This window comes from Balaenoptera borealis, assembly GCF_965194805.1.
Source record: "Balaenoptera borealis genome assembly, chromosome: 20".
NCBI lineage: Eukaryota > Metazoa > Chordata > Mammalia > Artiodactyla > Balaenopteridae > Balaenoptera > Balaenoptera borealis.
In genome coordinates, this window is record NC_138879.1 from 36429291 (window position 1) to 36443359 (window position 14069).

General features: G+C 36.1%; 1 protein-coding gene across 1 annotated transcript in view; it reads right to left on the reverse strand.

Annotated features, from left to right (window-relative positions):
• The window catches only part of SKA2 (spindle and kinetochore associated complex subunit 2), a 31786-nt gene that overhangs the window by 13851 nt on the left and 3866 nt on the right, over nucleotides 1-14069 (reverse strand). The window contains exon 2 of the mRNA XM_082372110.1: nucleotides 3699-3785. Within this exon, the coding sequence (XP_082228236.1) occupies nucleotides 3699-3785 (87 nt within the window). The remainder of the gene's footprint in view (nucleotides 1-3698; nucleotides 3786-14069) is intronic.

The window sequence follows — 14069 nt, forward strand, 5'->3', positions numbered from 1 at the left end:
ATATCCAAAAGATGGAAGCAATCCAAGTGTCCATTGACAGATGAATGGATAAACAAAATGTGGTATATTACATACAATGGAATATTATTCAGCCTTAAAAAGGAATGAAATTCTGACACAGGCTACACCATGGACGAACACTGAGGACATTATTCTGTGTGAAATAACCCAGTCACAAAAGGACAAATATTGTATGAGTCCACTTATATGAGGTCCCTAGAGTAGTAAAGTTCATAGAGACAGAAGGTAGAATGGTGGTTGCCAGGGGTTGGGGAGAAAGAGAAATGGGGAGTTATTGTTTAATGGATGCAGTTTCAATTTGGAAAGATGAAAAAGTTCTGGAGATGGATGGTGGTGATAGCTGCACAATGATGTAAATGTACTTAATACCATGGAACTGTACACTTAAAAATGGTTCAAATGGTGAATTTTATCCTGTATATTTTACCACAACTTAAAAAAAACAAAAAACTAATAATGTAAAATGGTACAACTGTTTTGAAAAACAATTTAGCAGTTCTTCAAAATATTAAACATAGGGTTACCATGTGGCCAGGAATTCCACTCTTAGGTATATACCCAAGAGAAATGAAAGCAAATGTCTACACAAAAACTTGTGTGTGAATGTTTATGGTACTATTATCATAATAGCCAAAAGGAGGAAACAACCAAACTCTCTATTAACTGATTGAATAAATAAGAAAATGTGGTGCAGCCATACAATGAAATATTATTGAGCTGTAAAAAGGAATGAAGTACTGATTCATGTTACAACCTGGATGAACCTTTAAAACATGCTAAGTGATATCCAGAAAAGATGAAAACTCTAATTTGAAAAGATACATGCACCCCAATGTTCATAGCAGCACTATTTACAATAGCCAAGACATGGAAGCAACCTAAATGTCCATCGACAGATGAATGGATAAAGAAGATGTGGTATATAATGGAGAAAAGACAGTCTCTTCAGCAAGTGGTGTTGGGAAAGCTGGACATCCGCATGTAAATCAATGAAGTTAGAACACACCCTCATACCATACAACAAAAATAAACTCAAAATGGCTTAAAGACTTAATATAAGACATGACAGCATAAAACTCCTAGAAGAGAACATAGGCAAAACATTCTCTGACATAAATTGTACCAATGTTTTCTTAGGTCAGTCTCCCAAGACAATAGAAATAGAAGCAAAAATAAACAAATGGTACCTAATCAAACTTATAAGCTTTTTTCAGCAAAAGAAACCATAAACAAAACGAAAAGACAACCTACGGAATGGCAGAAAATATTTACAAATGATGGGACCAACGAGAGCTTAATTTCCAAAATGTACAAATAGCTCATACAACTCAATATCAAACAAACAAACAACCCAATCAAAAACTGGGCAGAAGACCTAAATAGACATTTCTCCAAAGAAGACATACAGATGGCCAACAGGCACAGGAAGGATGCTCCACACCACTAATTATTAGAGAAATGCAAATCAAAATTACAACGAGGTATCACCTCACACTGGTCAGAATGGTCATCATTAAAAAGTCTACAAATAATAAATGCTGGAGAGGGTGTGGGAAAAAGGGAACCCTCCTATACACTGTTGGTGGGAATGTAAGCTGGTGCAGCCACTATGGAGAACAGTATGGAAGTTCCTCAAAAAACTAAAAATAGAGTTACCATATGATCCAGCAATCCCATTCCTGGACATATATCCGGAGAAAACTCTAATTCAAAAAGATACATGGACCCCAATGTTCATAGCAGGACTATTTACAATAGCCAGGACATGAAAGCAACCTAAATGTCCATCGACAGATGAATGGATAAAGAAGATGTGGTATATGTATACAATGGAATGCTACTCAACCATAAAATAGAATGAAATAATGCCATTTGCAGCAACATGGATGGATCTAGAGATTATCATACTAAGTGAAGTCAGAAAGAGAAAGACATATCATATGATATCAGTTATATGTGGAATCTAAAAAAAAATGATACAAATGAACTTATTTACAAAACAGAAATAGACTCACAGTCATGGAAAACAAACTTATGGTTACCAAAGGGGAAGAGGCGGGGGAGGGATAAATTGGAAATTTGGGATTAACGGATATACACGACTGTATATAAAATAGATAAACAACAAGGACCTACTGTATAGCACAGGGAACTATACTCAATATCTTGTAATAACCTATAATGGAAAAGAATCTGAAAAAGAATATATATATGTGTGTATGTATAACTGAATCACTTTGCTATACACCTGAAACATTGTAAATTAACTATATGTCAATTAAAAAAAAAAACATTCTAAGTGAAAGAAACCAGACATAAAAGGCCACATATTGTATGATTCCATTTATATGAAATGTTCAGACAGCAATTCTGTAGAGTTTACAGAGACAGAAAGTGGATTAGTAGTTGTTGGGAGCTGGCCAGGGGCAGGAGAAGTGGTTGTTAATGGGGAGAAACAGCTAATGGGTATGGGTTTCTTTTTGAGGTGATGAAAATATTCAAATATTTATTGTGATGATGGCTGTACAATATACGAAATTACTAAAAATTCCAATGAACTAAATATACTAAAAACCACTGAACTGTATACTTTAAAAGAGTGAATTTCATGGTATGTGAATTATAGGTCAATAAAGCTGTTTTAAAAAAAAAAGTTGTAGAAGAAAAACAACTGGAAGTGTAACTAAAATGAGAGATGGAAGGTGGAAGAAAAGGGGAAGCCCCACATGAAATGTCTTCCACATGGTACTCAAAAGATACCGACTCAGATGAGTGCTTTGGCCAATTAGGTGGTACCACTGGACCAGAACTGGTTGGTTGTTCTTCAGTAAAAGAGAAAACAGGGAAAGACAAAGAAAAGGTCAAGTCAGTTAAGGAGGTAGAACAGTTAAAACTGTACTCCCATAGAATCCTGGCATTCCATTATTTCATGTAAAGCAGTAAAAACTGAACATTCACAATGCTTTCCAATTTTATATAAAATGTTATTTTAATTTGCACTTCCACTCAATTCCCCCCAAATTTTAATTGTATAAATTTTTTGAGAAACAGTAAAATATGGTATTTCTTGTCTGCTAGCAAATGCTATAAAAGATAAACATTAATGATTTAAGTGGTAAATTAATGTTTTAAGTGCTAAATTAATGTTAGCACACAATGCTTAAAAATTGTCTGCTTTATCTCTATAGAGATAGGCGTGTGTACATGTAGTTATAATTTATGGCATATAAACAGATAATATTTCTAATCAACCTAAACTTAGAAATAACTAAGTACATAATTTTATGGAAAAATCACAGTTCATATAACGAATTTAATAGTATATCATCATCTTCCTCAGAGAATATCATGACTGCTAGGATTTCTCCCCTCTTATTTAACCGCTGCCCTAGAGGTATCTATATTCTCTCAGAATTTCAGAGGCTTCCATAGTGGTTTACACCTCTGGACTCAATAATTCTTATTTATGGGTTAAAAAAAAAAAAAGGGGCCACAAATTTCCTTGACTATGGGTACAATCTCTCCAATATTTCTGTGACCAAGTTTCCAACACAAAAAAGATTCTATAAATTTAATACTTAATAATGTAATTGCTATAATCTACTACTATTAGAAATACTATCAGAAAATCTTTTAATAAAATATTCTGTTAAAAAGACATTTCTTTTTCAGATTACCTTGCCTGCTGAATCAGGATAATTAGTCTTGATTTCATATTCCAGCCTGTACTGAATGTAATCCAGATCAGAGTCAGCCTTCTGGAACTAAAGATCAGCACAAATAATTATTTCATGAACCAAAAGACGTATTACTAAACATGATACTGTAACTATTCTTTTTTCTTTATATTTTCACATATTTTAATATGATATACACTGATTTTGAAAATATGGAAATAGAAAAGTATATAAAACCTCCATCATCTAGAACATTGGTCCCCAACCTTTTTGACACCAGGGACCGGTTTTGTGGAAGATGATTTTTCCACGGAATGGGGGGGTGGGCAGGGGTGGGGATAGGGGATGGTTCAGGCTGTAATGCGAGAGATCGGCAGATGAAGCTTTGCTCGCCCACCGCTCACCTCCTACTGTGCTCACCTACTGTGCAGCCTGGCTCCTAACAGGGGGTTGGGGACCCCTGACCTAGAATACCCATGCTCTATTAAGAACTAGCAATGGCTTCAAGAATTCCCTAAGGTTACTAACACTCTCATCAAATAGGCAGTTTTTCTACCTCTGGTAGGATATGTAGTTTCAAATTAAAACACTGAACAAACTTATTTTCAGGGATACTCTGGCTGTTAACATAATTTGCAACCCCATTAACCAAAGAACTACAAATATGTGCCACACAGACCAAAATTGGAAGGCTTAAAGAGTCATAAATTACACAAAAAAAGCTACATTAATACAGGAGTAGCAGTCTGAATAACTCCAATTTATTTAACCTGGGTCCTAGCGTGGGACCTTGATCTGCAGTAAACTTCTAAGAGAGAAAAAAGCAGAAAACTGCCATAGGCTGTAAAATACGTGTGCGTACATAGAGAAAAGTTGGGAAGGATATATATCAGGGTGTTAAAAGTGGTTTATTTTTGAATGTGATATAATCTACAAATTATTCTTAATTTGGGGGAATTCTAAGATCTTTTAAGGTCTTTTACAAGATCTTAAAGCATGTACTGCCTTGAATTTGTCAGGGAAACAACCACCATCCTTTGAGTTTACTGTGAAAGGCAAAACATGATTTCCTTATGGAAGGTCTCCCGTTCGTAGCCCACAGCTGAGGAGACTTTCAGACCTTTCTGTCAACTTAAGCTCTGGACTGAAGATTGCTTCTTGAAAATTTGGAGCCTTAATGGAAAGAGTATAAACCAACAAAAACTGTTAAAAGTAGTTCTCAGATCTAATGAGAAGCAGTATACAGATATTTTTATTATACAAAAAGTAAACCAAGGGTTCTACTTTGGAAGGTAGAGTGAGGAAAAAAAAATGGTTCTCAGAAGTTAAAATGCTTCTGAAGTCAGAAGCTGTCACTATTGAACAGAATTTCAGAAAGAGATAAACTAAAGCTTCCATCACTAATAATTTCTCTCATCATTGGCCTAAATTTGATTGGAAAACTTTGCAATTAATAAAATTCTATCTTTATAACCAAAAACTTTTAGAGTAGAAATTGAAGAAAAGAGTCAGACTTTGTTTCTAAAAATTTTCCAAGAATCAGTATCTGATTTGCATCTCTAACAGCAAGAAGTTGCTATGATCCAGAAAAACAAATGTAGAAGTTCTCTATTTAAAAAGTGTTTAAAATGTTTTCCAAAAATGGAGGCATTTCATTTGTCATATATACTTGTTCTATTAGCTGCCATGATTAAATCAATCAATAATTAGACTTCTTTAAGCATATTAGTAATTACTATATATGTATGGTTATATATATAAAGAAATTCCTGTTGGCATAATTCCCACATTAAAATATGCTCAAGATTTATCTTTTCCTTTATGTAAAAAAGTACACTAACCTGTATGACATGTGGATGGAAAGTAGGGGGAGGGGATGGGGTAGAATAAATCAAATTAAGCAAAGGCTCTACACATTGAAGACCTGATTTGTTTTAATTATTGAAGTAGACCACAATTCTGTAGCTTTATGTATAATTCAAGGCCTTGTATAACATGCTAAAGCATAATTTTAAATAAAAGTTTTTAAAACTTATTAAGTTACCACAAAATTCTTAGGATTATGGGATTTGTTGCTCCAGGGTTACCTTAAAATAGAATCTCTATTCTAGGAGCCCTTGTTTATGGAACAGATATTCTTAAGTCTATATGTTTTTTAACTTGATATTTTAGTTCTGCTTAAATTTATCTAGTATAATCCCATAGTCCATTTAACAATGTCTTCTCTTCAAGAGAGTGGTTTCAGCTATGGCTTCATGTAATACCTGGGGGTCCACAACGTACTAAAATCACCAAATAGTACCAAAAAGAAGTGGTTCCTTCTCTTAAGTAATTTATATTTTAGTAAGATACCAGGGGCTTCCCTTGTGGTCCAGTGGTTAACACTCTGCGCTCCCAATGCAGGGGGCCCATGTTCAATCCCTGGTCGGGGAACTAGATCCCACGTTGCACAACTAAGATCCCGCGTTCTGCAACTAAGACCCAGCATAGCCAAATAAATAAATATTAAAAAAAAAAAAAAAAAGATACCAAAGAGTGTGCTTCCAATCAATGGCATCATGGAGCCGGCTAAATTTTTAGGAATTTTTTTTTAAATTATTATTTATTTATTTGGCTGTGTTGGGTCTTCGCCTCTGTGCGAGGGCTTCCTCCAGCCGCGGCAAGCGGGGACCACCCTCCATCGCGGTGCGCGGGCCTCTCACCACCGCAGCCTCCCCCGCCGCGGAGCACAGGCTCCAGACGCGCAGGCTCAGCAGCCGTGGCTCACGGGCCCAGCCGCTCCACGGCATGTGGGATCTTCCCAGACCAGGGCTCGAACCCGCGCTCCCTGCATTAGCAGGCAGACTCCCAACCACTGCGCCACCAGGGAAGCCCCTAAATTTTTAGGAATTTTTGCAAGCCAATTGTTAAACACAGGCATCACTAAAAATTAAATTATTAAATTTACAACTAAATAAATTATTAAAAACATATACACAAAAACCATAACTTCCTAGTTATTTTACTATATTTTACTCTTATCTATGCTCTTGAGGTCTATCATATCTATACAGTAGAAATATATCACATGCTACTATTGCATGTCTTTCCAACTCCATTTTCAGTGACATCACGCTGATAGCTTAAACTCAGCTAGAGTGGAAATATATACACCAGGGAAATTGGCAAATGCTAAAATTCAGGACTTCCCACTTTCGCACAACAGCTGCACTTATATGTATACCACTGCTTTCAAAAGGTTTTTAAAAAAATTTCCATCCTCCCTTTAAGTAATATACCCATACTTCTATTTGGAAAATATTTCAGAGAACAAATAGAATTTTAAACAGATTTTAAAAGACAGGGGGTACAGGGAATAGGGAGTTATTGTTTAACATGCGGAGTTTCAGTTTGGAAAGATGAAGTTCTGGAGATGGATGGCGGTGATGGTTGCACAATGATGAGAATGTACTTAATACTGCTGAGTTCTTTACATTTTAAATGGCTAAAATGGTAAATTTTATGTGTATTTAAACGCAATTTAAAAACTTTTTAAAAGAAGAAAAACAGTTTGAGAGTAGAATGTTATCCTCCTTGAAGAATTGAACAGAGCATTTTGTGATGAAACCTAGGGGAAGTATTTACTTATTAGCGAAGTCAGTGGGCTGTGGATTAAGCAGGGGACAAAAAAGGAAAAAGGGTGCCAATGCAATGTTGAGAAACAGAAAAACAATGAAGATTCTCTGATCTGAACCCCTCATTTTATAAATGAAGAAATAGTCTAAGTGACTTCCTTCTAGTTCTATTTTCATTACTCTGTTTTTATGTAGAACAAAGTTATACGTGACATTAAATCCAATAAGAATCACACAGATGGGGGAAAAATGTAAAGACTTTACCTAATATTAAATTTAAACAGTTTTTTTTAAGTTTTAAATCTAATATCTCTGCAGTTAGTCCATTAAAAAATTCTCTCTGAATATAACCTGGTAGTATGGTACAGAAGAAAAGAAAATAAGAGGATTGAGATATGTGGCAGAAGTTCTAGTCCTGGTCTCACTAACCAGCTATGTGGCCTCCAGTATCTTCCCTCTCTCTGAGTCTCTCCTGTTAAATGAGAGAGATGGAAATCTAGTCCCTTTCAACACTAAACTTCTATTATTTCATTATACTACAAATAAACCAAAGTTTAATTTGTCAAAATGTTAAAATTAAGGAAAGTGTTTCTTTTTTCTAATATATAAAAATTTGGGGCTTCCCTGGTGGTGCAGTGGTTAAGAATCCGCCTGCCAATGACGGGTTTGAGCCCTGGTCTGGAAAGATCTGACATGCCTCAGAGCAACTAAGCCCGTGCGCCACAACTACTGAGCCTGTGCTCTAGAGCCCGCGAGCCACAACTACTGAAGCCCGCATGCCTAGAGCCTGTGCTCTGCAACAAGAGAAGCCACCGCAATGAGAAGCCAGTGCACCGCAACAAAGAGTAGCCCCCGCTGGCCGCAGCTAGAGAAAGCCCGCGCGCAGCAACGAAGACCCAACGCAGCCAAAAATAAATTAAAAAAAAAAAATTTGACCTTTGAGTTTCAGATTTTAATGTATGTATTGAAAACTACCTTCTACTATTTGTTTTCTTCCTAAACAAAGATGACTGTTGCTTCAGTTTCAGCTGCATCATTTCTGCAACCTGCCCATTGTTCTTCCCAAACACCAAAACCCTATAAGCAATATTGCACTACTCAGAACTATTTACACAGCAGAGACAATATCGATAGGGTTCTAGGATCTGGTGATAAACAGGAAAATTTTTAGTTACACGGTAGGAAATTTACTGACCAATTATGACAGTCTCCAAAACTCATTAGTGTCTGATTAATGGAACAAAATGATATTGCTAAACTTCATTCACATTGGAAGCCTTGTAAACAATGAGGTTGCTTTTAAATTAGTTTTAGCTACCTGTCTTATTTTTAGGCATATTAGAATATTTAAAATAAAAGTAGTGAATTTTTTAAAGCCCAAGACATTCATATTTCATATTCGCAGTGTTTCTCTAAATCAGTAATAAAAATAAATGGGAAAAGTTTTATATCAATCCTAAGAGTGGTAAATAAAATATGCAATTTAGCTGGGAAAAGTCCATGGAAATCAATGTTAAAGCCCCAAGACCACCAAATTACATTCTGCCAATTGGACATCCTCGGAAGAAGACTGGGATTGTAAGGAAGATACTGTACAAATGGGAAAAAAATACTTCAGGAAATAATTCAGAGTTTTAGAGAGCATGCCACATATTTCACAAACACAACATTCTGTCATACTAGTTTTTATTATGATAAGCTTAAGGCTTTAGATAAAAGGCACACTGTATGACATACCACTCAAGTATTTGGCAGCAAGGAGAAAAGAACATAATTGCAGTACAGTTTAAAAAAACATTTCCTCTTTACAAAAACCCATAGATTCCCACTGCCACAATAATGCTCCCTTTCAAAATGACCAGCTCCAAACACATCCTCTTCTGAGAGAGCCTGTCTCAACAACATCAAAACACAGGGAAATGAAGGGGGAAAATATGGCAGCCTTGCCTATGGTGAGAGGAGTTGGTAGAGGTATGTTCTGGACTCAGTAGCTAGGCTTAGAAATACATTTTCCATAGAAACATTGTTTTAAGGGCAAATTAGGTATCTTAATACTCCTAGATCTAGGTTAGCCATATTACCAACCAAAGAATCTACTTAAAGCACCCCTTACATTCCCATCTCTCCAATACAGGTTTAGAAACACCTTTATCTAATCTCATCTTATTTTTTTCATGGCTAAGGTTTACCAAGTCACGTCTTATATTACAATCATTTGTTTGCATGGTAGTGTCACCATTTGATTTCAAGTTTCTTGCTGGCAAGAGCCTTGTCTTTTCACTTGTATATCCCTGGTTTTTAATATGCAGTGAAAAAAGGGAATAGATTAAAGAACATTTATTCATTTGAAAGAAGAGCCTGGGAATCCAACCACATTCTAAAGCCTGTTTTAATAAATATTTCAAGCTCTTAACAAGTTGAGCGCCACCTCTAATGTCTACACAATCACAATTGGTTTTTTGTATATTTCTGCTAGAGAGTTGACTATTATCCACTCTCTTCCAGAGAGAACAAACACATGTCTATGCTTGTCTGAAACAGATAAGCAGCAATATGCACAAGCACCCAGTTACAGACATGTTATTTCAGGCAAATAACAACATCAAAGCAGAAGAAAGTGTGAAGTTTCAGGTTCATCAGTTCCTAATCTGCAGGCTTTTATGTAACATTAAGAGAGTAGTACACATGAGCCTGACTTTATCAGTTAAAGTAGTCTATTTTTTTTTTTAAGCTTTCAGGATCTTAGGTTATTTATGTTAACTGTGCTATGGACACATAATAGACTACAGGGACAGATTTAGATTTTCATAATATATAGAATGAACCTGGTTTAGAAAAAATAAAAATATACCTACAAAAGAATCTAGAATAGGGACTTCCCTGGTGGCGCAGTGGTTAAGAATCCACCTGCCAACGCAGGGGACAAAGAGTTCGATCCCTGGTCCGGGAAGATCCCACATGCTGCAGAGCAACTAAGCCCGTGTGCCACAACTACTGAGCCTGCGCTCTAGAGCCCACGAGCCACAACTACTGAGCCCACGTGCCACAACTACTGAAGCCCACACACCTAGAGCCCGTGCTCCACAACAAGAGAAGCCACGGCCACGAGAAGCCCAAGCAATGCAACGAAGAGTAGCCCCCGCTCACCGCAACTAGAGAAAGCCCACACACAGCAACAAAGACCCAACGCAGCCAAAAATAAATAAATAAAAAATAAATAAAATTTTTAAAAAAGAATCTAGAATATACAACATAGTCTTTTTTTTAATTAATTAATTTATTTTTGGCTGCTTTGGGTCTTCATCGTTGGGGCTTTGTTGCTGAGTGGGGGCTTCTCTTCGTTGCAGTGCACAGGCTTCTCATTGCAGTGGCTTCTCTTGTTGTGGAGCACGGGCTCTAGGCATGCGGGCTTCAGTAGTTGTGGCACACGGGCTCAGTAGTTGTGGCGCATGGGCTTAGTTGCTCCGTGGCATGTGGGATCTTCCCGGACCAGGGATCGAACCCGTGTCCCCTGCATTGACAGGCGGATTCTTAACCACTGCGCCACCAGGGAAGTCCTCCTTTTCATTTTTTTTTTTTTTAAAGACTTCTCTGTTATTTATGGTATCCTATGCCTTATAAATAAATAGGGCAATAAAGAGTGTAGAACACAGAAATCAATATATAATTTGATCAGAAGTCATTAAATCTCCCTATATTTTATCCAAAACCTTAACTGGGTGTTTATATGGAAGATTTTTTTTTTTAAATTAAGGAACATAGGTTCATAATTACTACAGAACATGAATATTTACAATAATTTTAAATGTTCAGAATGTAATAAAGGAAAAGTGTGGTGGAGGTTTTCAACTTAATAGCTAGAATTGATGTTACTGGTTCTTCATCTCAACCCCCCTGCCCCCCATCTCAAAACCGTACTGAACAATTTGCAGTTTCCCCCACTTGTGCAACACCTCTGGACTTTCACACACACTGTTTCCTTTACCTGGAACATTTTCTGTTTCCTTCACTGGCTAATCCCTACTCATCCTTCCAGTCTCAGATTATATCTCACCTCTAACAAGAAACCTTCCCCAGGTTAGGTGCCTCTTTCCAATGTGCCCCCCACAACAACTGATATTTACTTATCCCATCATGGCATCTGTCTCAATGTATTTATCCATGTCTCCCAGATAAGTTCCTTAATATCTCTAGCCTCTGGTACCAGCCTGCCCTAGTAACACTTACCAAAAGAAAGTATGAAGTACTATCATCTAAAATTGGAGAAATTAAAGAGAGGAGAGGAAGAATTAATAAGAACTACTACAACTCTCACATCTCCTAACAAAAATAAATTGTTCTGAAAAGCTAAATTTATTTTACAGTCACTAATCACTACATGAAAATCTTAAGTGAAAACTGAGATTATTTCCTCATTTATAAAATGAAAACAAAAACAATGAATTAAAGAATCAACAATTGACTTATTTAGGACTTCCCTGGTGGTGCAGTGGTTAAGAATCTGCCTGCCAATGCAGGGGACACGGGTTCAAGCCCTGGTCCAGGAAGATCCCACATGCCGCGGAGCAACTAAGCCCGTGTGCCACAACTACTGAGCCCGGGAGCCACAACTACTGAAGCCTGTGCCCCTAGAGCCCGTGCTCCAAAACAAGAGAAGCCACTGCAATGAGAAGCCCGTGCACCACAATGAAGAGTAGCCCCCGCTCGCCACAACTAGAGAAAGCCCGCACGCAGCAACGAAGACCCAACACAGCCAAAAATTAATTAATTAATTTTTTTAAAAAATCACACTAAGCAGGTTATAAAAAAAAAAATAAGTAAGACCTATAAACTGAAAACTGCAAAACACCGTTGAGAGAAATTTTAAAAGACCTAATTAATGGAGAGATAATGTTCATGTATCAGAAGGCTCAATATTGTTAAGATAGCGATTCTCCCCAAATTGTTCTTTAGATTCAACATAATCCCAACCAAAATCCCAGTACGCTTCTTTTTTTTATAGAAATTGACAGAAAAATTATTTGGAAATGCAAATTAATTTAAAAGTTTTAGAAAACAAGAGCAATGGGTGACGCCTTATACTAGATGATTTCAAGGCTTCCTAACAAAAATTAACTCAAAATGGACTGAGATCTAAATGTAAAAACTAAAACTATAAATCTTCTAGAAGAAAACATTTGTGACCTCGAGTTAAGCAAAGAATTCTTAGATAGAACACAGAAAGCATAAACCATAGAAGAATAAAATGTATAAACTGGACTCCATCAAAAAATTTTAAGGGAGAAGGCAAATAGATAAAATTAAAGGACTCTTGTAATAATAAAAAGACAACTCAATTTGAAAATAGGCAAAAGATTTTAACAGATATTCACTAAAGAAGATATACCAACTTCAAATAAGCACATGAAAAGATGTTCAATACCATTAGTCATTGAGGAAATGCAAATTGAAACTATAATGAGATACCACTACACACCTACTAGAATGGCTAAGATGAAGAAGACTGACAATAGTACCAAGTGTTGGTGAGGACTTGGAGAAACTGGAACCCTAATACAGAGCTTTGAAAAAGATTTTAGCAGTTTCTTTTAAGATCAATCATACTTTTATCATGCTACCCAAGAGAAATGAAAACATTATGTCCACATAAAGACTTGTATTATAATGTTTAGAACAACTATTCATAATAGGCAAAATCTGGAAATAACAAAGTCCATAATCTGGTGAACAGATAAACAATTTGTGATATTCTAGACAATGGAATACTACTCATCAATAAAAATGGTCCAACTCCTAATACATGCAACAACATGGGTGAATCCTAAAAGCATTATGCTAAGTGCAAGAAGCCAGACACGAAAGACTAGAAGGTTTGTGTATATGATTTCATTTTTATGAACTTCTAGGAAAGGCAAAACTAGAGGTCTGTGGTTGCCTGGGAGTTTGGGAGGTTTACTGCAAAGGGTCATAAGAGAACTTTTTATGGTGAGGGAAATGTTCTGTATCATGACTGGTGGTGGTGGTTACATGACTGTACACATTTATCAAAACTCATGAAATTGTACAACTAAAATTGTTGAGTTTTACTCTATGCAAATTATATCTCAAACTGATTACGAAAAAACAAGTGATGGAGTCACATTTTATTATATCTCATAATTACAAAAAGAACATTAAAACATGCATTCTAAAGTTTTAAACTCAAGCATTTACTATACAATACACAAAATTAACACCAATTAAGATTTGAGGCAGGTTACCACAGGAAATATACAGCAAAGATTGTATTCATCACATACTAATTCATCTTCAAATTCAATTAAAGAAAACCTGAGATTTGTCAGAACCTATCCAAATCTGTAACAGAAAGAAGCAAACGACAAAGTACTACTTGTTTAGACAAGCCATAACAACTTTAGCTATAAAATGTATCCTCTCAATATGTTTCATAATGCATTACAGTGGTGAATTTTTAATTAGTTGAAAACATTTTTTTTTTCAAATTATAACTTTCTAAAACATATACTTTGTAATAAAATTATATAGTTTTCAGCAACAAAGGTTGTGGTAAATTACTCACAGACACTGAAGAAAGATGTAAGGCAAGAACCAAAATTCTGGTGTACATTCTGCTTTCAGATGCTTTGACAATACTATTGCACTGCTAGCTGTAAAGTACAGTAGTGCAATAAAGTCAGAGCATTCGTTAGCAGTAATAGGTAGGAAAGACACACAAGAGCATCTTGTATCAGCTGAA